The sequence below is a fragment of the Dromiciops gliroides genome, chromosome 6 (assembly GCF_019393635.1).
Source record: "Dromiciops gliroides isolate mDroGli1 chromosome 6, mDroGli1.pri, whole genome shotgun sequence".
Classification (NCBI taxonomy): Eukaryota; Metazoa; Chordata; class Mammalia; order Microbiotheria; family Microbiotheriidae; genus Dromiciops; species Dromiciops gliroides.
This window is the reverse complement of record NC_057866.1, coordinates 100696204-100721539: the sequence shown is the minus strand read 5'-3', so window position 1 is coordinate 100721539 and position 25336 is coordinate 100696204. Positions and strand designations below refer to the sequence as shown.

The 25336-nt window shown below is 42.1% G+C and overlaps 1 protein-coding gene across 1 annotated transcript in view; it reads right to left on the bottom strand.

Annotated features, from left to right (window-relative positions):
- Positions 1-25336, bottom strand: part of LOC122732425 (meiosis 1 associated protein) — a 109367-nt gene that overhangs the window by 72748 nt on the left and 11283 nt on the right. Inside the window, exons 2-3 of the mRNA XM_043972558.1 lie at positions 20099-20284; positions 16606-16789 (exon numbers count right to left, since the gene is read on the bottom strand). Of these exons, the coding sequence (XP_043828493.1) occupies positions 16606-16789; positions 20099-20284 (370 nt within the window). The remainder of the gene's footprint in view (positions 1-16605; positions 16790-20098; positions 20285-25336) is intronic.

Here is a 25336-nt window from a genome sequence, read left to right as displayed (position 1 = left end):
GAGAGGTAAGCCGATGCTTTCAGGATGGGTAGGATTCGGACAGTCTGAGAGAAGGGCTCTAGACAAGTGGAATCATAGACTGCTTTAATTAGTTGTGAAACAAAATTCTCTACATTGAACTTCATGTCCCATTAACCACATTTTTTTTAAAATTGCATTCATGTGGATGAGGTCTTCTGCAAACCTTAAAGTGTGACATAATGTGAATTATTATTACTGTCATTAGAGAGATATGGGATTGAGTGGTCCCACATAGCCTGGTTTAGGCCTGCCTAGCCCTGCCTGGATGTCTTAGCTGACATACAGATGAGCTAGAAGGGGCTAGGGCTGGACACCACCAGTGGGGCTCATGTCTAGGTAACCTATCTTAATGCTGATTCAATGCTAACACTCATGCTCTGTGGGGAGTGGGGAGAGAGACTGGAACTATGCAAGGGGTCTAAAAAGACCCTTCCTGCTTCTGACTGGAGAAGCCTGCTGCTTACCACTAGGGTTCTAGTGGGCAGGTGTGAGTCCAGGCTTGGGATGTACTCCAGGTCCTGGCATTCCCGAACACAACAGTCTACCCCATGAGAGCTACACTTCAAGCCCTGGGATTCTCTGGAAGTCCTATTTGTCCCAGCTGACCTGGGAGATGAGTGTGTGCTTTGGCACAGGCTCAGGAATCCTCAGCAACTCTGGGCCATTCTGGGGTACATGGGAAATCCCAAATTAGTTCCTGAATTGAGTGGGCCCCTGGGTAGAGCTGGGCCTAACTTTGTGAGGCAGAAGGTTGTTGTTAGTTTTAACTGAGAAAACCACGGATTCAGGATGGTCACGACAAGGTAGAGTTTAGGGTTGGAGCACAGGACCTGGTCTCTGTCCTCCAGGTTTGCAGAACAGTGGGGGAGTTCAGATAGAATGGCTATACAGGTATCTGTAATACAAATTTCAGTGTGATGAGTGTCAAGAAGTAAACTGCTATAGATGTTTATATACAGAAAGTGGTAAGAAATGCCTCAACCAGGGGGCTAGCTGTGGGGATGGAGAGGAGGGGGGACTATTCCAGAGACAGAAGTCAGCAGGACTCAGTGACCTTCCCCATGGGGTGGCCAGAGGAGGAGCTATGATTGTACCTTGGATGTTGCTAAGCCTCCCTAAGCCCTGGAATGTTCTTTACTACCTGTGTGACTGAAAGCAAGCCCCTTCCCTGTCAGGACTCATTTTTCCCCTCTATAAAATCAGAGCATTTGATGAGATGATCTCTAAGATACCTCCTAGTTGTGGGTGCAGGTTTAGATCTAGATCTCAAGTCTACATTTTTCTAGGATTTGTAGTCTCTCAGCTCATGAGTACCTCTTGATACTCTGCTTCAGGGTTTACTCTGTTAGCTGTCACAGTTAATTAAAGTGAAGACCTGATCCAGATGGGTCCCCTCTCCTGGCCCTAATCGCTCCCCTGCCTCTGTGGTCTTTGGGAGAGAGGTAAGGACATATCGGTAGGCCAGGGCCTCTTTGAGACACAGCCATAGCCAGTCATAGTAAGGCTGCTGAGCCTGCACTGACAAAGCCTCAGATGACAGTGCCCTTTGGAGTTTCAAAGGGAAGAGGAACAGGACTGGGGAAGGTGGCCTCTGTCCTCAGTATAGTGTATGTATTGCCCAGCATGAGCCAGTTGCCGAAGCTGAAGTCCCCCTTCTCCCTTTTGGCCCACTGCCTTGGCTTCACATCCTTGTAAACTTGGTAGAATGACTTTCACTTCTCTTCTGGCTTAGTCAGAGCTGCTTTCTTACAGTTCCAGATTGGAAGAAGCGCAGAACTTACATGTCTGGCACAAAGGTAAGGCTACTGTGGGGGATGGGGGGGGGAAATGTAGGCTTGGGGTGTAATAAAGAGCCCCTTTTGAAGTCAAGTGACCTGGGATCAAATGCTAGCTTGGCTACCTATGATCTGTATGACCTTGTGCAAATCACATCGCCTGCATGGGCTCATTCACGTAGACCTCAGGCCAATCTGTAACCTCTCAGGGTCTCGGTTCTCTATTTTATTTTAAAAAGGGGAAAACTGACCTAGATGATCTGTAAGGTACCTTCTAACTCCAAACCCTATGTCGAGGCTCGCAGCTATTCTCGAGCTCAGAGGATTCAAACACCAATAGATGTGTGATGGCTTCAATAGGGGCATCCCCTTCATGACACGGATCATAACCCAGCCTGTCTGTCCAGCCTGGGCAAATTTGCCACAGAGACTCCGCCCAACGTGCTAGGACTTTCTTCTCATTCTCTTGCCACTACAGGGAGAGCAATGGAACATGCAGGCTGTCCACTGGTTGCTTTTCATCTTCACTTTTCATTACATGACCAGTCCACTTCTTTTTTTCTGATTATATATTTTTATTATGATTTCCTTAACACCACTTTCCTTATGTTATTTCCTCATTGGTAATGCGTTGCAGCCTACTCATGCCCTTTGGGTAATATGCAACCTTAATTCTTCTGAATCTGTGGTATTTCATGACTCATAACTATATAACATCAGGAAGGATGGAAGGATGCTGGTGTTAAAAATGGACTTGTTAATCTATAAATGCTTTTTTAAAAAGCCCAAAGCATTATCTTGGCTGAGTAGCAAAAAAAGGTATGCCAAAAAGGACAAGTGGCACAAAGATCAAATTAGTTGAAGGGACTCTTGTTATTAATATTAGTCATCATTCCTAAACTGATCTACCATGTACAACTAGGATTTCATGTATCCTCAGAACATCATGGTAGCTTCAAAGGCCTGGAAAGAAACCTGAAATTTGAACCAATTGGGCTCTGATGATATAACTGGGTTAGCATGAGCATAATGCCACTGTCCTTACAAGTCACAAAAATAGAGAGTGTGGCATGGGGTTGTAGGCTGGTTCTAGATGAGATGTTTTTAACCTTTTTTGTATCAAGGACTTCTCAAAATAATGTTTTTATTTTTAAATTTTTATTTATTTATTTATTTTTGCGGGGCAATGAGGGTTAAGTGACTTGCCCAGGGTCACACAGCTAGTAAGTGTCAAGTGTCTGAGGCTGGATTTGAACTCAGGTCCTCCTGAATCCAGGGCCAGTGCTTTATCCACTGTGCCACCTAACTGCCCCACAATATAACGTTTCAAATGCACAAAATAAAATTCATAGGAATTACAAAGGAAACCAATAAAAAATGGCCTTGTTTCAAGCTTAGAGTCATTAAAAGAACAGTGCAACTTCTCAAAGTCAACCTAGCCCAATCCTGTTCAATTCTGGACTTTACTTACTAACTACTTAGGCTTTTACTTTATCTGTTTCTGATACATGTATGAACAGATGAGCTCTGTAGGTTGCCCATCCCCCTGCATGCCATCGTCTGGACAAAAGGCATTCTTTAATTGCTTGTTTTTTTCTTGTGTGAATAGTCAGAGAAATCCCTCAAACTCTTTTGAGTCAATCAGTCAATAAACCTTTATTAAGTGCTTACCATGTTGCCAGGCACTGTGGCTAAACAAACACTGGGGATACAAAAAGAGGCAAAAGACAGTTCCTGTCTTCAAGGAGCTCACAATCTAATGAGGGAGACAACACCCAAACAAATAAGCCTGAACAAACTACATACAGAAAAATAGGAAATAACTGAAAGAGCGAGGACACTAGAATTAAGAGGAATTGGGAACAGCTTCCTGTAGAGGATGGGATTTGGGACTTGAAGGAAGTCAGGTGGAAATGAGGAAAGAGAAGACAGCCAGTGAAAATGGCCAGAGCTGAGAGACAGTGTCTTCTCTGCAGAAGAGCCAGTGGGCCAGCATCACAGCTGGAAGAGAACATGTAATGAAGTAAGGTATAAGAATCCTGGAAAGAGGGGTGTGTGTGTGTGTGTGTGTGGTTTCTGAACAACAAACAGAAGATTTTATATTTGATCCAGGAGGTGACAGGAGCCCCTAGAGTTTACTGAATATGGGGGTAACATGGTTGGGCCTGAACTTTGGGAAAATCACTTCGGCAGTTGAATGGAGAATGTACTGGAGTGAGGAGAAAGTCGAGGCATAATCAATAGTGATTATAAATCTGATTTAGGATACTTTGCAATGGTCCAGAGCTTGATTCAATTAGTACAATAACATTTGCAAAATATATACCAGGTAAATGCAAAGTAATTTCCAGAAGGAAGAACATTAACAGCTGGGAGGATGAGGAAAGGCTCAATGTTGGATGCAGCACCAGAGCCGAGTCTTGAAAGGAGATAGGAATTCCCAGAGGTGGAGGCAAAGAAAGATTTTTGCAGGAGTGAGGACCATCCTATACAAGGCATGGAGATAGAGAGACAATGTCATGTAAGGAAGAGGAAGTGACCTAGTTTGGCTGGAACACAGAATGCATGAGGGGCAATAATGTGAAATCTCAGTAATTTTTTTACTCAGAAATTTCTGTTATGTGAATCTCCTGGAAACCACTCCAATCCTGCATCCAAATTGAGCTGGGTGATCTTCAGATATACCTAATTTTACTCCTAAGTAAGACAAGATGGAGTCAGTGACAAGCATATTTGGTGAGTAAACATCTCTGTTTAATGCAGACAGTCACTGATCAAAGTTATCTCTGTTTTCCTAATAGAGGTATCTTGGTATCTTCATGGAATCTTGTATGATTCTGACATGTCCACAAGAGATCCTTTGTTGAAGAAAAGGCTTTAAAGTGGTGGTTTACTTTACTTCAGTGATATCGAACTCAAATACAAATGAGAGCACTAATTTGAGCACATACTGCAATAGAAAATCACATGCTAACATTATGTATATTCTATTGTATTTTTATTTATTTTGTTAAATATTTTCCAATGACATTTGAATCTGGTTCAGGGGCACTCGTGAGTGCTGACGTTTGATATTTCTGCTTTACTTAATCAAAGACTTTTTTATGGTCAACAAATAGTAAGCCCAGTGTGTTATCGTAAAGATGTGGTCTACTATGAAATATAACTGTGAAAGCTTCATGGTTTAATTCAAATGCCCTCATCAAGAATGCCCTTGCTCTGTGTGTACACTGTTCTCATAAAAATTTTTATAAAGATCTGAAAGTGTGTATATGGGTCAGTGGTTATTGATATTCTCTCAGTCACCTTATTTTGGTGGTAATAAGATCCACGTTTTTTTTCTGGGCCTTTGGGATATTCTCCTCTTTCCAATACCTTTGAGAATCAATACCTGAATGCCTTCCACATTGTGTCAACTCTCTCATGGACCTTCTCCATGCATACTTTTGGGAATGAGTCCTGATCAAACAGAATGCCTGGGTACAGTACAGTGTAGTAACCCTAGTTTCTGTGCATCTAGTTGTGGTTCCTCAAGGTTATTACTCTTTTCAGATTTTTGTCTGTCTTCTCCTTTCAGTTTCACCCTTTGAGGTCACTTTAGAGCTTAACTGGGTTTTTAACCAAACTTCCTTTAAACAGGTTTTCTCTTTACTGCTTCTTATTTCATGAAGTGCTATGGGCTCAAAATTTTCTATCCTTCTCCATAAAACTTTATAACTAAATATACCCTAGACTTAGAGGATCTAGGCTGGTGCTGTCCTTGTCTGCAATCTTTCAGAAAACTGAATGTTTATTGACTGAGATGGTTTCTAGACCCTTTTGGTCTCCTTATCAAGACAGCTAATATTTCTATCTTCATGTAGGGAATTGTTATAACCAGTGTCAATGTTCTTTCCTATATCCATTTCCTTTTTTTGGTGTCTATAACATCTTTAAATAGGTCAGGGTGGAGTTGTTTTACTTCAATGGAATATTTTTTCTTATTTTTGTTCTTCTAGTTTGGCACTGATTTTGACGTTTGTACTTACAAGTCAGTAGTCTATAAAGATAGTTGATCAATATCAGTCACATTGGTCACAACTGTTAAAAAACCAACAACCAGGCAAAGAATCCTAAGAAATAATCCTACAAAAAAAAAATAAAAAAGAGAAATAATCCTAGGCCCTGTCTCCAGTCAGGATTGAACTTTACTCTCTATGAATAAACAAGGTATTTTTTAGCATTTATAAGAAAGAAAAATCCAACCTGTTCTTGGACAAGAAGGCAAGGGTGAAGGAAGGGAAGTAGCAAGGATGAGTATATCAAAAGGGAAAGACCAGAGGGTGCTGTGTAGACAAGTAGGGTTGCTCTGCAGCTGCCAAAAGGAGGAGAGAAGCTGCTTACCAAATGTCCCCCTGCCCCCAAGTCTTGGATCTGGAGTTACTCAGACTCCTCAGTTACTCAGTCTGAGGAAGTACTTTTTTGGTCTAACATTGAATGGCAGGCAGGCGACATGTTTAGCAGTGCTTGGCATTGCCCCATAGTGTGCTTCTGTCCAAGGGTTTGGGGACTTGGTTACTCTGTGCCTCGTAGCAGAGGAAAGGACAGTTGTGTGCTCTGGGCTTCCTACCATCTAGGCTCTGAGTGGGACAAGATAGTTATTGCCATTATTCAGGCAGCCCCCGCGAGGCTGAAGATCCCTAAAAGCATGAGTCCATTAAACCCTACATTTATACATAATAAATGCTTTATCTATACTCTCTGAATTCCTAGGAAGTACCCCTTCCTCAAGATCACTTCCTTTTTTGACAGAGTAGCCAGACTGGGAGACCAAGGAAATGGTGTAAGACAGCAGGCATTTGACAATCTGTCAGATATTCTCTGGATAAGACAAGAGAGATATTGAGGTATACAATAAGTATCCTTGCTTGGATTTGGAGTTGGTTACCAGAATATCATTAAATGGATGAGCTCTCTAAAATGCTAAGATCCTAATGAGCTGTGGTCAACTTGAAGGATGGTATCTCTAGTGCTCAGTGGCTCTGTCTTAGCCAAGCTACATTTTTATCAGAGATGAAGAACATACTCAACCTTGGTGATGCTAGATACATGGAGCACCGTGGCTAGCTCCAAGTCCCACATCCTAGGAGGTGTACCACCAGCCTGGAATGCATCCCAGAGAGGGTGCCCAGAATGGGCCTGGCCTAGAAACCATGTCACATGAAGAACTGCTGAAGGACCCAAGATGGCAGTGTTTATACCCAAGCATCTGAAGGGCAAGTATATGGAAGAAAGCGCATGTTGACATTCTGTAGCTCCTGAGAGGGAAGAGAGCCAAAGTTGAGAAGTTAGAAGAAAGCAGGTTTGAGCACAATAGAATGTTGGAGAGTGTCTGAAAATGGAACTGGCCACTAAATGAGGCTGTGGACTCCATCACTGGAAACATCTGTAAGGAAATGCAAGTATTATTACTTCTATTTTGCTGAGGGGGAAAATGGGAACCAGAGAGATGGATGGAACCAGTATTCAAACTGATCTCAACTGATGCTAAAACGTGTTATATCTTCTACTATAATAAGGATAATAAGCATGATAATAACAATAGTTAACTTTTATATAGTACTTTAAGGTTTGCAAAGCACTTTACATACATTATGTCATTTGTTCCTCATAACAGCTCTGGGAGGTCGCTGTTCTTATTATTCCCATTTTATAAATGAAGAAATGAAGGCAGTCAAAGGTTAGCACATTGTAACCACAGCTGGTAGGCATAGTGGACAGAGCACTGGAATAAGCATCAGGAAGACCTGAATTCAAATACTGCTTCACACAGTAATAACTATATGATCCTGGCAGCTAGGTGGTGCCATAGTGCATAGAACACTGATCCTGGAGTTCAGAAGACCTGAGTTCAAATCCTGCCTCAGTTACTGACTAGCTGTGTGACCCTGGGCAAGTCACTTAGCCTCTGTCTGCCTTAGTTTCCTCAACTGTAAAATGAAGATAATAACAGCACCTATCTTGAAGGGTTGTTGTGAAGACCACATGAGATAACTGTAAAGTGCTTAGCAAAAGGCCTGGCAAGTAGCAGATGCAATTTAAATGCTTGGTGCCTTCTTTCCCTCCCTCTCCCCCCCCATTCATCCTGGTAATGATAAAGATGATATGTGATGGATGTTGTTGAAAGGATTATTTTTAGTTTAAAATCAGGAGTCTTAGAACTTGAAGAGACCTTAGAGGTCACCCAGCTGTTCCTCCCTTCACATTTGCCTAGTTTCCTTAAACAATGGCTGGATACAATCAGTAGACACAAAGAAATCCTTTCCCAGAATATTTAATAATCCCTCACCTCTTCCCATCTTTTTTGCTGCTCCTGTTCTGAGAGGTCAGGCTCCTAAATTTCCACAGGACAGCAGGCTGGATGAGATGACCTCTCGATCCATGCTAACTCCAAGTCTGTGATTTTAATATCAGTAACTCAATTTGTGGAGGTGTTAATTATACATGGGTTCTGGGGCAGCTAGGTGGCGCAGTGGATAGAGCACTGGCCCTGGAGTCAGGAGGACCTGAGTTCAAATCCGGCCTCAGACACTTAACACTTACTAGCTGTGTGACCCTGGGAAAGTCACTTAACCCCAATTGCCCTGCAAAAAAAAAATTATACATGGGTTCTGGTCTGCACAAGAAAACTATAAAAAGCGACCCAGAGCAAATGAGAGTTGGACAGAGCCAAGGAATACCTCTGTTGACTTCTATCAGCACAAGTACCAGGTAATGTGTCTGAAAAGCTGTTTATCCTACATTGGGTAAGGGGACATTTCTCAAAGGTCCATTCCATGGGAGGGGGAGGGGGCAGAATTTCTATCTGTACCACCTAGAGCCTTTGTTCCAACACCCTTTTCAAATGACTCTCATCTTTCAATCACCTCCATTCTTTTTCAATTTCTTCTGATCAGTATTTACCCTAAATGTCCAACATCTTACTCTAAGGAAGTTATTCTTATTTATTTATTTTTGTGAGGCAATCAAAGGGTAAGTGACTTGCCTAGGGTCACATAGCTAGTAAGTGTCAAGTGTCTAAGGCTGGATTTGAACTCAGGTCCTCCTGACTCCAGGGCCAGTGCTCTATCCACTGGGCCACTTAGCTGCCCCATTTCTATTTATTTCTATTTATTTCAACACAAAAATGTGTAAAGTCCTGTGCTTGTTGCTGATGATACAACTATAGAGATAACACAGACCCAGTGCTCAAAGAGTTAATTATGATGGGTAGGGGAACTGATGAAGCCAGCTCTGGAATGTAGCTTTAATCTTAAACTTCCTCAGGAAGTTCTGAGGGCCAGAGGCAAAAGGCTCTCATCCCATTCCTACAGGGCCATTTAAGGATTGGATTCTCTCCCCTTTCACTATGAAAAAAATGGGGCTTTATATCATCCCAAAGCAGAAGCAATAAGGAGAACCTGATCTGACGAATCAATTTGATGAATTCCCCAATCAATGTGATGTGATTATAGGCCATGTTGAATGAGAATACCTTCTACAGAGCTAGATTTGTAGTCTAGATGCTTGCAGACATACATACTAGTTGCTTAGTGGGGGGGTACAAGGAGCTTGTCTGACTGGTCTCCTGGAGCTGGAGCTGCCTCCTGATGACAGGTACTTGGGCACAGAAAGATGGCCTAATGCGGGAAGAACTGCCCTCTTCATGGTCTATGAGAATGCTCTATAGAGCAGGCTACCATTTTTTACTCCTTTTCTTTCACCCCTCCCCCAGATTTCCAGACTAAAATGCAGCAAGGCAAGGGAGGAGTGGGGGAGGATTTTTCTTCTTCTTTCCTCTTCCCCCAAGAGCAGAAAATGGTGACTTGTGGGAGAAACAAACGGCGGGTGCAATTTATGCTTGCCGAGGCAAACCCGATCTTGGAGTGTCTGGATGTTTTCGTCTGCCTTTCTGTTGCTTTTTCTAAGCATGTCATAGATTGCCGCTCCTGAGAATGGCTGTTTCTAGGAATGGAGGTCACTGTGATTAATCCTGAATTCAAGAGTTCCTGATTTTGAGAGTGGGCACTGATATTTCTTTAAAAGGATTCTTTTAGTAGTTGTACAGCTGCCTCATGACATGAGGAAGCAGAAGATTTGGACCTTGCCAACCCTCCTTGTCATCGGTGTGTGTCCATCCAAGGTGAACGAGGACTGTTTGGGCAGGATAAAACTGTCTTTACCTTCCCTAGGGGAGTTTAACTATTGTAATGGACCATTTGAGTGTTTTATATTTCCCATCTGTTCATACATTCCTTTGAATCCTATGCATTTTTTGTGATGGAAAAAATAAAAAGCTGTCCTCTGCCTAGTACCCATATTCTACACTGATTAGCTTTTTGGGAGTGGGCACTGTTACCCACACCAATCAATCTGCAAGCCTGGCGCTGAGCTAGGTATTGGGGATACAAGTACAAAGAAGGAAACAATCCTACCCACAGCTTCTCTACTAATGTGGGAGCCATTAAGTACACATATAAATATGCAGCATAAATATAAAGTGAAGGCATACAAAGTAGCTAAACATAAAGTGGTTTGGGAAGGAGGGCAACAGCAGGAAAAGCTTTATGCAGAAGATGGTGTTTGGGCTACTCTTTTTTAAGGTTATTATAGATAGTTTATTTTTTAAAGTAATAAACATTTTTATTTATAGTTTTGAGTACCGATTTTTATCTCATCTTCCCTCCCAGATATGGGTTGTACATGTATGATTATGTAAAACATGACCATATTAGTCACTTTGTATAAGAAAACTTGAATAAAAAAATGAAAGGAAGTGAAAAATAGCATGCTTCAGTCTGTGTTCCATCACTATCAGTTCTTTCTTTGGATGTGGATAGTATGTTTCATCAATAGACCTTTGGGATTGTCTTGGATCATTGTATTGTTGAGAATTGTTAAGTCATTCACAGTTCTTCATCAAACAATATTGCTGTCTCTGTGTACAATGTTCTCTTGGTTCTGCTCACTTCACTATACATCAGTTCATACAAGTCTTTCCAGGCCTTTCTGAAGTCACTCTGCTTGTCATTTCTTATAGCACAGTAATATTCCATCCCCATCATATACCGCAGCTTGTTTAGCCATTCCCCAGCTGATGAGCATTCCTTTGATTGCTAATTCTTAGCCATCGGGCTACTCTACTCTTTAGGAAGAGAAGGAATTTATCAGGGGAGGCAAAGAAAGGGGACATTCCCGATGTGGTGTGGCCAGCACAAAGGCATGGAGATGGATGATGAGGCATTCTGTATAAGGGACATTGAGAAGGCCAGTGTAGCTGGAATGGAGAGTCCAGGAAACAGAGTAATGGCCATCCTTCAGGACCCCAGTTGGGATGGGCTTTAAAAGTTCAACAGAGGAGTTTCTATTTTGTCCTAGAGGCAAGAGGAGTTGGTTAAGTAGGGAAGTCATATGCTCAGACACGTGCTTAAGAACATTTTGGGAAACACAGCCATAAACCCGACTTAGGCTTTGCTTGGAAGATTTTACTGGAATCAAAGAAAGCTATTGATGCTCTTGGAGGGGAGGGTCAGGTCTCCAGGATCTAATCCAGTGAGCTGTGGGCCCACAGTTCCTTGGGGAGAGACTGAGGGGGAGCCCAGGGTAACAGTCCAAAGATCCTGGTCAGAAGTTTTTGGCAAACAGACCCTTGTCAGGCTGAAAACAAGTTTAGGACTACACGACTGGCTGAGCAGAGCCGGCTGGATAAAGGGAGATGGCAGCAGACTATGATATAATGGTTTCCTTGACACTGGGAAAAGCTTTCCCTCAGTTAAGTGTTCTGAGAAAGCTGCACTGTTACCACTTCCTTACTTCAAGGGCAATGACACACAGCCGCCTTCCTGGGGAGGTGACTCATTCAGTGCATTGACTGGAGGAAGGCTGGGAACAGGATAGTAGGGGAGGTGCCACCTACTTACAGTCAGCCTCTACTCCCTACTCTTACCCTCTCAGCTAACCTTCCTCTGCCTCCAGGTAGAAGAGTTTATTCCCCTTCTCTACCCCCAGGGGCTGTTCTGTTCATCTTCTAGTGATTTGATCCAGTAACCACAATTCTCTCTTTTTTTTTGGCGGGGCAGTGAGGGTTAAGTGACTTGCCCAGGGTCACACAGCTAGTGTCAAGTGTCTGAGGTCAGATTTGAACTCAGGTCCTCCTGAATCCAAGACCTGTGCTTTATCAACTGCACCACTTATCTGCCCCCCAGTAACCACAATTCTATTCCACTGAGCAAACATTTATTTCAGCACTTAACACCTGTAGGGCACTATGCTAAGTGTCTGGAGGGCAAAAGTGGAAAAAAGATACATTCCTAGTGTGCCTGTTCTCAAGACATTTATAGTCTAACACACAAGGAAGTATGATATAAGGTAAAATATGAGAGAGAGATTTTTATGGATGTCTCTTGCCCCAAAGAAAACTTAAGGAGAGCAGCAGACCTCCCACTATACTACAGAACAGGAAGTAACAAAAATTTTGGTTAAAGATTAGAAAAGTTGATGAGTGGTTCAGATTAGGAACACAAGATCCACAAGTAAATGCACATAGTAGCCCAGTGTTTAATAAACCCAAAGATCCCAATTAGAGGTTAAGGACTCATTATTTGATAAAAACATCTGGGAAAATTGGAAAGCAGTCTGGTAGAAACTAGGTTTAGATTACCACCTCAAACCATATGCCACTACTAACCTTAAATGGATACATTACCTAGATACGAAAGGTTACATCATAAACAATTAGAGGATTGAGGAAGGAGATACTTTTTCCAACTACAGGCAAGAGGTAGAGTTCTTGATGAAACAAGGAATAGAAAAGACTACAAGAGAGAAAATGAACAATTTTGATCACACAAAATCAAAAAGCTTTTGCACAAACAAAATCAATACTGTTACAACTAGAAGGGAAACAGTTAACTGGGAAAATATCTTTGTAGCAAGTTTCACTGATAAAGGTCTGATACTCAAGATATAAAGGGAACTAATCCAAAGATATAAGAACAAAAGTCATTCCCCAGTAGATAAATGGTCAAAGGACAGGAATAGGCAGTTCTCAAAAGAAAAGCAAGCTATCAACAGCCATATAAAAAGTGCTCTAAATCATTAATATAAGAGAAATACATAACAAAACAACTCTGAGGTTCCATCTCACACCTTTAAGATGACCAAAAGAAAAAAAAAGAAATGACAATTGTTGGAAGAGAAGTGGGAAGACAAGGACACGAACAACCTATCTGTAGAGCTCTGAATTGGTTGAATGATTCTAGGACTCATTTTAGAACTAAACCCCTAAAGTCACTAACCTGTGCAGATCCTTTGACCTGGGAATACCCCTATTAGGTCTAAGACTCCTCCCCCAAAAAAAGCAAAAAGGAAGAACCCATATATACAACATTAATCATCAAAGCTAACATTTAAGTAGCACTTTAAGCTTTATAAGGTTTAACATATATTATCTCATTTGTTAATCATAGATGCACTTTTTTGTTGTAGAAGAAAATTTAATTTTAAAATTTTATTTATTTATTTATTTTGCAGAGCAATGAGGGTTAAGTGACTTGCCCAGGGTCACACAGCTAGTTAAGTGTCAAGTGTCTGAGGCCGGATTTGAACTCAGGGAGTCCTGAATCCAGGGCCGGTGCTTTACCCACTGTACCATCTAGCTGCCCCTGTAGAAGAGAATTTAAACTAAAGGGCTGTTCATTAATTGAGAAATGGCTTAACAAAATGATTATAATAGAATATTTTTGTTGTACAAAAAACCGATAAAGGGGACAGATTCAGAGAAATATGGGAAAACTTATATGACCTCACAGAGTTGAAATGAGCAGAAGCAGAACAATTTACATACTAACCACTACGCTGTAAACAACTGACCAGTGAAATGACCAATCATGACCAGAGGACCAGTAATAAAGCATGCTTCCCACCTCCTGATCCATAAGTGATAGACTAGCAATGTGGGAAAAACCTCCACATATTTTTGGACTCAACCAATGTATGGGTTTGTTTTCCTCAATTATGTTAACCTGTTATATGGATAAATTAAAAAACAATCTTTTGAGGAGGGAGAATTCACATTGAGGCAAGGAGAGTAAGAACAATGCAGCCTTCTCTCAAAAGAGCATTAATGAAGCATGTTTTTAAAAAGTGAAAAGAGAAAGCAGAAGGGGTTCAGAGGGCGACACAGACAAGTAGGACAGCCTGGAAGTAATTTAAAAAACAAGCTGCATGTGAAGAGCTGTCTCATAAACAATCCTCTTTTTCTGTTGTTCTTTGTCATATAGAAATGTTCACATTTGTTGTTTTTCAAGTTCAGAATAACAAAAAGGCTGGTTTTTTTCATTTGAGTAGAGAAAGTTTCATGGAGGAAATGGCATCTAAGCTGCACCCTGAAGGAAAAATCACAAACAAAGATCTAGAGCTGGAAGGGACCTCAGAGACGACCTAGTCCCATTCTGGTCTTACAGATGGTCAAACTGAGGCTCGAGGAGGTTAAGTGACTTGCCCAAGGTTATGCAAGTAGTATGCATCACACCATGATTTGAACCCAGTTCCCCTGACTCCTGAGGCAGTGCTCTTCCCACTGGATTTCTACAGACAGGGGTGTGGAGGGAATACATTCCAGGCTTGGGGGGCTGGCCTTTGAGAAGGATAGGATGATGATGTGTGGTCTAGTTTGGCTGCAAAATCAAATGTGTTTTTCATGAACTTGCAATGTGAGCTCATCAGAAGTGGCCTTTTAGTGATCAGTGCATTTACTGATACAGAAGTAAGATAACATGTATTTAGTTTAGTAATATAGGAATTCAGATCTGGGAGGGTCCCTAGAGATCACTGAATACAACTTCTCCATTTTACATAAGGGGAAACAGATCCCATTTGCTCTTGTTCAATCCCTCACCCATGAACAGAATCATCATCCCACCACCTTGCTCCTCATAAAAACTTGTGATGAACATGGAGACCACTTACGTAATGAGACTGAGGATAACTGAGGACAGCCTGCCCTCCTCCTGCACATGGACAGGACCTGTCTAAAATGCACATGCTGAAAACCTGTTTCAGTGAGCCACCTGTCTAACAGTGTCATGGTCTGGGTAACAGGTAATTTTTCTCCAGTTTACTTTTCCAATCCGGATGGTTAGGTTGCTCTCTTTTGAATAACTCTGGCTTTCACTAAGGCCCCGGAGTGTTCTGGTTCTTGATTCAATCAATTAAAATATTACAACAGAATTGGGTTATTTGGAAAAACAAGTCATCAATAGAAAATCACTCATCTATTTTGATTCTAAGAAAGATATATATTCTTCAAGACAATAACCCCATTAGATGAGCATACGGCTCCAAGTTTTTTTGTTAAACACCTAAGTTTGAACACATTTCTGTTTCTGTAATAAAGAAACTCACAGAAGGCTAACAGAGATGAAGAAATTCAGTCTCTTTATAGTAAAACAATAGGAAACAACAAAGGAAGAAATATTTTGAGAACTACCCCACTGCAACTGAAAATCAGTTTGTGGATTACCATTGAGTTATGATCCCTACTTTGCTGTATGAAGCAGGGACCTTAAGGACAACCTAGAAAAGACAGTGCTGACAAGGAAGGTGTTTCTGAGAGGGATCCTGCCTGGTTGTCGGCACAGGCCAACTGTTCTCTTGGCAGTTAGCCTCAGCTGTCCTGCAGTCCTATTATTCTCTGTATGTCTACATCCTATCTTCCTACCTGGATTAGAAGGCTTTTAAACTCTTCCTTTAGAAGCAACTGACTCACTGACTCTGAGCCCAGACTTCAGCCAGGACGTCCATCATAGAGGGACCTGACCAGCTATAGTACCTGGCTGGGGTGCAACTCCTGAGAAAATGATATCTGCATCTTCAAGAATCCTCCACAGAGCATTTGAAGGTAAAGTTGTTGCTCAATTCTGTCTGACTCATTGTGACCCATTTGGGGTTTTCTTGGCAAAGATCCTAGAGTGGCTTGCCTTTCCTTTTCCAGCTCATTTTATACATGAGTAACTGAGGCAAACAGGGTTAAGTGACTTGTCCAGGGTCACATAGCTAATAAATGTCTGAGGCTGGATTTGAACTCAGGTCTTCCTGACTCCAGGCCCGGTGCTAATAAGGAGCCCTGTACTAACTCTGATTCTGTTGTTACATATCTCCCCATATGATACATATGATACAGATCCCTTTGGTATGCCCCCTTCCCCCAGAGGGGAGTACAATGAACTGCTCATCATAAACATGGTAAGTAAGAAAATTCCATTGAATACGGATGATTCTATATACATCTGCTTGAAGGCTGGAGATTGTACAATATACCAGGAGATAATCCAAGAGTAAGAAAACTGATTCAGTGTTGTGTGGTACAATGAAAAACGGTTGAATTTGGAATTATAGGACCTGAGTTTATATCCTGGCTCTGCTAATTACTACCTGTGTGACTCTGGGCAAGTTACCTAACCTCTTTGGTCCCTCCCCCTCCCTGTGCCTCAGTTTCCTCATGAAAGGGCTGAATTAGATTACACCTAAGGTCTCTTCCTGCTCCAAGACACTGCATTTCTGTGTTCCTATGAGTATAGTCATTACCACCACTGAAAGACTAAAGCAAGAGTAAAAACAAAAAGCAAAGTTGAAAACCCAAACCCATTTTTTCCATAAATGGACCATGTGCCCGAATCCTGACAAGAGCTGCAGGGCCCATCCTGTAGAGGTGTAAAGAGCCCACAACCGAGTCACCCTCACCCCTGACAGCTGGCTGCTCAGCACAACCCCCTGTTCTTCCTGTACTCACCATCGGGGCTAAGCTCTTCAATAGGGGCTTGGCTGTGCCATGGTGAGTCCTTCGACTCCAGGACATCTCCCTTTGAGATCTCAGTGACTTGCAGTCTCCGGAGGCTCACCATGTCTGTGTCTTGCAACTCTCCCTCTAGCTGTTTAACAATCTCTTTCCCCGACTGGCAAGTCAGAACTGTGATCTGAAGAGAGAGCCAGAAATCATCAGGGGCTGGTTGTTCCCTCTCTGCCTCACACACTTCTGTAGCATGTGGAAGGAAGTATTTCATTTGCCAGACAATGAGGAGGGGGATGAGGTTAAAATACTGACTCAAGTTTTCACATTATAGAAGCAGACTAGGGGAGTGATTATTCATTCACAATCACATCGAACCCACCCCAGAAGGTGAATAGCAAAAACCACAGTTTCCATGCACAGAGCTGGGGGAAGTGGTGGTACAGGGGAAGGTGGGAAGTTTCCATCGGGTCCTTCCTGTCTAGGTGTAGAGGAAGGTACTTCTTCCATCTGGGGCATGGGAGGCAAGTGGCTGGCTTATCTATTACGATGCTTTCAGGTTTTCTTCTCCCCCAGCCTGACTGGGATTATTCCTATTATTAATTATTAGAAATATTAACTTCTGTCATTTTAGCCTTGCAAACAGTTGCACATCTGGGGCCAAAAGCCTTTGACAGGCATGAAGGCCAGGAATACTGAGGGAAAGGTTCTGGATCCATTCATGGCTCAGTTTCCTCTGCACACCCCTGCCCCAGCTGATTCCCCCCAGCCAGGGCTACCCACTTCCATCTTGGAGGAGCGGTGTAATACACAGTGTGCTTGTTACACTTGGAGTTAGTAAGGCCTGACATTAGCTGTGTGGCCATGGACAAATCCTCTGGGTCTGTAAAAGGGGCATAATTCTGGAGTAGCTCTCCCACAGGGTTGTTATAGGGCTCTAATAAAATACGTTAAGATGCTTGGCAAGCTCAAAGTCCTCCATGAGTGCAAGCTATCATTATCATTATTATTCCTGGTACCTTCAGCAAGTAACAGCTCTGAGGGTCAGCTGGATAAATGGCTATCCCCAATGATCAGCTGACAACTCACAAGGAGGAGACAGTATAACAGGAAAGAGCACTGGGTCATAAGTCAGCAGACTTGGGTTTGAATCTGGGCTCTGCTACTTGATACCCACATGACCTCTAATGGGTTACTATGCCTCTCTGGGTCTCAGTTTCCCAATTTGTAAAATGAGAGGGTAAAGTGCCTTTTTAGCTCTAAATCCTATGATCTTATGAGAAGCTGGCATGCATCCAGAGGAGAATAAGGAGGATGGTGGTGGGACTCCAAGACTATCCATTCAATTTTTAGTCTGCCTTTTGAGTCTCTTACCACTTCATTACCCCCACCCCCGATATACTCTCTGATCCAGCCACACGAGCTTCTTTGTTGTTGTTCATTGCACAGGACATTCCATCTCCCAACTCCAGTCAATCTCCCTGGCTGGTTCTCACACTTGGAAATCTCTCCCCTCAGCTCTGTGCCCTGGCTTCTGTGCTTTCCTCCAAGTCCCAGCTAAAAACCTCGCCTTCAACAGGAAGGCTCCTGATCCTGCTCCTGCTCCTGATTCCCCTTCATTCTCCCTCTGTTCATTATTTGTAATGTATCCTGTAGGTATCTTGTTTTTACATAATTATTTGCATTGTCATCTCCCCCCATTAGACAACAAACTTCAGAGCAGAGACTATTTTTTGTCTTTGTATCCCCAGAGTGTAGCACACACAGTAGATGTTTATTAATTGCTTGTTGACTTGACTAATTGAAAGAATGGGGGATGTTTAGGTGGAGGAAGAGAACTCCAAATAATTGGACGGCTATCACAGGAAGAGGGATTAGCTTTGCTTTGCTCAGAATAACTAATATCAGTAAGGGAAAGTTAAAAAGAGGTAGAATTTGGGTCAAAATAAGGCAAAACTTATTAGAATCAAGGCTGTACAAAAATGGAAGGGACTGCCTGAGGACATATATGTGTGGAAGTGTTTCAAAAGGAGCTGAAGGATGCCAGAAAGGTGAAGTGATTTTCCCACTGTCCTTCAGCTAGTATGCATCTGCCCCAAGATGCAAACCTGGACCTACTGACCCTCAATTCAGAGTGCTTTCCATTAAACCATTATTTTTTTAAAATTGGTGACACCTTTTGTTTTGACCCAGAAGACACTTCCCAACCAACACCAAACCAACAACCTGACAAAGTACCCTCCAAAAAGAGTCTTTGAGTTGGCTGTTAATAGGAAAGTGCTTTTTCCTTTAAATTTGTCAAGATGACACAATGTCAGCTGCTGTATTTGCCCAGAGTTTTGTTGATTCTCTGTGGGACCCTTACTTACACTGTTCTCTTGCACCCTTCTTGCTGCTTATCTGAGAAGAGATGACTTCTTTAATATCATGATACTGCCTGAAATGCCATCAAATAATTTCTACTCAAGTTTTTAAGTAGAAATTTAAGAGTACCTGAGTGTGTGTGTGTGTGTGTGTGTGTGTATAGGAAGCACCTAAATCCTTGAATTGAATCCTGTAAAATAAAAAGGTACCTAATGACAGCTGGCTCATGTGCCTACCAAAGAGGTCACTGGGAATAAAAATAATTAATTTCTTTTTTTGGGGGTGTGAGTAGTAGAGGGGAGTAAAAGTTCCAGGTGTATACAAAGATTCCCTAGCTCAATTTGGGCCCAGGAATCTAATCCCCCTCCCTCAGCCCTTCCAACCCAAATGTATGTACCTGTACATGACGCAATAGTTTTGAAAAGTTTTATTCTGCATGTCCAGCATATGCTTGTTGCTGTCACCATGTGTCTCAAGACTATTAAGCTCCTTGAGGGACATGGTCTATGCAGGTCTCTGTGACATTCAACACACACTTTTAGATTTTAATGAAGGAAAGTGGGCTGCTTGTTCTTTTAATTTCTTGGAAAAACCGCTACTTCTTGAGTACCTCTATCACCAAGTGAGACCCAGGTCCTAAAAGAGTATGTATGTTGGCTCCCGGCCAATTTCAATGTTGAGCTGATCCTAAAAGTCATATTGTTGGTATCAATGCCAAGATCTGACCAATTGTATTAGTAAATCCCTGAGGGCATCAGGACAAATACACCAATCTGATGGCTGCCCCACTGTAGATGTGCCCAGGAATGTGGCTGCCACATTTTTAGACTGGCTCTGATAATAGGTTGAGTACACAATTTAACTGCAATCCAATTTGTATTTTCCCGGTGACTACTGTACAACCAGCCCTGTGCTAGGCTATGCTGTGGGGGCTCTGAAAGAAGGAAATGACATCTGCTCTCAGAGAGTTTGTAGCTTAGCTAGGGAAATTAGATTCACATAGGTAAACATTTAGAGAAAAAGACAAAACAGGATCACATTTGGTGATCCTATCGATGTAAATTGATTATAAAACCCTGCAGGGAAAGATGGCGCCTCTACGTGGGGAGTACCAAAAGTCAGCCTCCTTTACCTCCACTGAAGGGCTTCTTGGAGCTGTGCTCGCCATCACATGCCTGCTGTACTGTTTGAACTGCTGGAGCCCATCCTGCACCGCCAGATTCAGACAGGATCTCTGGGCTTGGCAAATCCCTTCTCTTGGCAGCAGGCGCAACTCCGAGATGCAGGCCTGTAGCCGGACAAAGTTCCCTTTCACCTGCTGCAGAGTGGAAAGAAAAGTTAGAAATGATGACTACCTGGCCAAGGAAAAGCAGCCCTCTCCAAAATAGGACCAGCAATGTCTGATCTTAATCGTCATCATGACACACACCCCTGGCCAGGATGGGATCCCCCACTCCTGTCCCAAACAGTCAGCAGGGCCTCAAATCTCAGGGTTACCCAGAACAGGAAAACCAACACACTCTCTGGCCCTCCCTCTGCTGATCACTCAGAGCAGCTGACTTATGATTGCTCAGCATCTGCTCAGAGAAATCTGGCTGACTTGCAAGGTTCTCTCATGCCAGTGTTTTCTTTGTTTCTTCTCAGGCCAAATATTGACTGTCTCTGCTCACCTCCCCTTAGGTGTTTTCTTAGAAAACGGAAATTTTATTCACTTCCAATTCTAACAGGGAGGCTGTTCAGTTGAATCTATAAGTGTTCTAACTGTCTCATTCACAATCATCAAGGCAGGGAAGTGGTTAGCGATGTTTAATCTATTATATAGTCACACAAGAGACCTGTTCTCTCCTTAGTCCTCCCCTTATTCAAAACCTGCTCTAAGGAAGGGATCTGAATAGAAATAAGAATATGAATGCCTTTATTCTCCAAAGGGGCGCTATTCATATTTATGTAACACATTTAGATTTACAACGTACTTTCCTAACCACCATTCTATGAGATAGGCAGGGCAAGTACTGTCCTATTTTACAGATGAAGAAACTGAGGCACAGACAGGTTAAATGACTTGCTCACTGTCATTTGGCTGGTAAGTGCTGAAGACAGAATCTGAATCAGGTCTGAATCAGGTCTTCTGATTTTTTTCCCCACTATGTACTCATATTTTCTTTTCTTTTTTAGAATAAAATAATCCTTTATTTAGGTGCTAGGGAAAGGAAACCAAGAGAGAAATCCTTGGACTGCTTCTCATGGGGAGAAGGTATGGCACAGAGGCGTGGCTCTCTCAGATACCTATCTCTATACTCACATTTTCACTAAAAAGTAAGCTCTTATTGTAGAAAGAAAGGTTCCACTAGAAAAATTCCAAGTATTAGCAACAGATGGGGAAGCAGGAAGAGTTATTTGGAGAGCTCGTCAATACCATCCTAGGTTCTGAAATTAAATCGTGCAAGCAGATGCCTAGCCCATCTATGTGACCATCTGCATTTGAGGGATACAGAAAAAAACCATTGCTTTACACAAAGTTTGTGCTTAATAGATGGTTGTTGAATGAATGAAAATATAAGATAGCTTTGGGCAATAAATAGCATATAGTCTTCTTGGAGAGACAAAGCAAATAGAAAAGAAATAGGCAAATTATGTGGCAGTGTGATGGTGATATAATGGGAAAAGCACCAGAATTCCAGACAAAAGCCTAGGGACAGTTTTTGGGTTCCACTCCCTGCAATGTGGCAATGGACAAGTCTTTATCCCTCTGGGGCTTGGTTTTTCTCTGTAAAATGAACTAGATGATCTTTCAGGTCTCTTCCACATTTAACAGCCTTCTGCTCAATTACGAAGCAGACTAAACTTCAATACCGTATGTACTTTGAAGGACTGGTGGTTTCGTTGGGTGGGTATTCCCTCCAACAATACAAGCTGAAAACCCTCCACAACTTAGGAGATGACCACTGAGAGTTGCTGCAGCTGGAAAATTCATCTCCCTGTGGCCAACTTAAAGACGAATCTCTGCAAACTTTGGTTAGTTCTTGGATGAAAGCAGCCCATATTCAAAGCTTTTTTAAAAAATAAAAGTATTTTATTATTTTCCAGTTACATGTAGAAATAGTTTTCAACATTTGTTTATATAAGATTCCAATTTCAAAATTTTCTCCCTCCCTCCCTTCCCTCCCCCCTCCCCTAGACAGCAGGTAATCTGATATAGGTTATATATACATAATAACATTAAACATATTTCTGCATTAGCCATGTTATAAGAGAAGAATCAGAGCAAAAAGGAAAAACCTCAAAACAGAAAACCAACAGCACCAAAAACAAAAGAAATAGCATGGTCCAATCAGTAATTATATTCCACAGTTCCCTCCTTTTTTTCTGGATTTGGAGAGCCTTTTCCATCATGAGTCCTTTGGAACTTTATTGTACCACTGGATTGGTGAGAAGAATCTAGTCTATCACAGTTGATCAACACATAATGTTGATGATACTGTGTATAACGTTCTTCTGGTTCTGCTCGTCTCACTCATCATCAGTTCATGCAAGTCCTTCCAGGCTTCTCTGAACTCCTCCTGCTCATCCTTTTTTACAGCACAATAGAATTCCATTACATTCATATACCACAACTTGTTCAGCCATTCCCCAATGGATGGGCATCCCCTCAATTTCCAATTCCTTGCCACCACAAAAAGAGCACCTATAAATATTTTTGTATATGTGGTTCCTTTTTTATGATCTCTTTGGGAAAAGACCCAAGAGTGGTATTGCTGGGCCAAAGGGTATGCACAGCTTTATAGCCCTTTGGGCATAATTCCAAGTTGCTCTCCAGAATGGTTGGATCAGTTCACAGCTCCACCAACAATGCATTAGTGTTCCAATTTTTCTACAGCTTCTCCAACATTATTTTCCGTTTTTGTCATATTAGCCAATCTGACAGGTGTCAGGTGGTACCTCAGAGTTGTTTTAATTTGCCTCTCTCTAATCAATAGTGATTTAGAGCATTTTTTTCATATGGCAATAGATAGCTTTGATTTCTTCATCAGAAAACTGCCTGTTCATATCCTCATATTCAAAGGTTTTACAACTTGGGAGGAATTGGCAAAACTTGTGCTCTAAACTAGGCACACAATTCATACTGTAACAACTCTGTAAAAATGAGCACTTTGAAATACTAAAGAACTCTGATCAATCAACAGTCAACCACCATTTTAGAAAACCAATGATGAAGAATGCTGCCCACTTCCTGACAGAGAGGTAAGGGACTAAATGTGTAAAATGAGACACATTTTTAGACATGGCCAATGTGGGAATTTGTTTTGCTTTACCACACGTCTTTGTTAAAAAGGGCTTTTCTTTTCAGTAGGGGGAGGAGGGAAAGAGGGGAAGGAAAGGAAAATACTTGTTAACTGAAAAATAAAATAAAATTTACCTACCAAAGCTTGTGCTCTGATGGCATAGACTTCAAAAACCCAGAGTCACTGCCACTCCATGATGAGGCATCAGAATAGAATGATACTATCCTCTAAACCTGCCCTTCTCAATTTTCCTCTTTCTGTTGCTGACACTACTATCTTCATGGGACCTTGGTGTTATATTTGACTTTTCTCTCTACTTTACTTTCAATATTTTGGTTATTTTCCAAGTCAATTCTGTCAATCCCACCTGCACAGAATCTCTTGCATGTGTCTGCTCTCCAAACAGAGGCGCCATCTTAGTTCAGGCCATCAGTGCCTCTTCCCTAGACTACTCTAAAAGTCTTCCAATTGGTCTTCCTGCCTCCAGCCTCATCCTTCTTTAATCTGCCCTTCACACAGCAAGTTCCCAAAGCAATCTCTCTATAGCAGGAGAAGCAGAGATGGAGAGATGGTCATAGAGCCAGGGAGGTCTGGCTCCAAGCCTTCCTTCCATCGCATTTACTGCCTGACCCTGTCAGACTTACACTATCAGCGTCTGAAACAATCTCTAAGACTACAAGCACAGGGCAGCTGCTGATCAGCTCTGATAAAGGGAGTTTCTTATAGCTGTGAAACCACAGGTCTGCCAGTGCAATCCACACTTTTGACTGTGCCATTGGTCTATTAAAAACCTTTCAATAGGGGGCAGCTAGGTGGCGCAGTGGATAAAGCACCAGCCCTGGATTCAGGAGTACCTGAGTTCAAATCCGGCCTCGGACACTTGACACTTACTAGCTGTGTGACCCTGGGCAAGTCACTTAACCCCCATTGCCCCGCAAAAACAAAAACAAAAACAAAAACAAACAAACAAAAAAAACCTTTCAATGGCTCCCTATTGCTGATAGGGAACAATGCAAACTTCTTAGTCTAGTATTTTAAGTCCTTTGTAATCCGGCCTCAACCTACTTTTGTCTAATCTTTCTTTACTTTGTATTATAGTTGTCTGTGTACAAAGACTAGAGGGAAAAGACTGGAGTCTTCCTTTGTTGACAAATTTTTGCCTTGATATAGAAAATAAGTCCCACCAAAACTCACTACTGAGCAACTCTTGACTCTTGTGCTCCTATTTCAAAGTTCCTATGCAGCTTTGGTCTTTTATCAGGAATGCAGAGAAGCCCTCTATTTCATTAGCGATTTCTTTTCTTTCCCTGGAGGATTATAACTCAGTTGTGCTAGGAATTAGTCTTGCTTCTAAGTCTACATTTTTTGCCTTGTGGAATATCAAAGTCCAAGCTCTCTGTTCCTTTTTAGTGGTGCTGCTAAATTGTGTGTGATCCTGACTGTGGCTCCTAAGTTCTTAAAATTCTTCCTTTCTGATTGCTTGCAGTATTTTTTCTTTGACCTGGAAGCTCTGGATTTTGTTTGTAACGTTCCTAGTTTTCATTCTAGGACAAAGACTGATTGATGACACCCTTGTCTGAACTCTGCAAGCTCCTGATCTAGGCTTGAATATAAGTAACACACCTGTAGGCTTGCTCTTGGTTGGAATTCCAATAGACTACTGTTGAAATTAGCCACTGTCAGGGGCAGCTAGGTGGCGCAGTGAATAGAGCGCCGACCCTGGAGTCAGGAGTACCTGAGTTCAAATCCGGCCTCAGACACTTAACACTTACTAGCTGTGTGACCCTGGGCAAGTCACTTAACCCCAATTGCCTCACTAAAAAAAAGAAAGAAAGAAAGAAAGAAATTAGCCACTGTCAGTCAGCTGGAAACTTCTGCTGGTTCAAAATAACAGAATTGCAAAGCTGTCTTTTGATCTGAGCTCCTTACCCTGGTTAATCAGATGTAGGCTTCAGACTGGACTGGAAGTTGGAACTGAGAATCCTGTTTTGCTTTGTTCCCAGGGTTGGACCCACACAGCTGCTGTTTGTTTCTAAACTTGATCCCTGATCAATGCACAGTATAGGGCTCCTTTCCCTACACTGCTA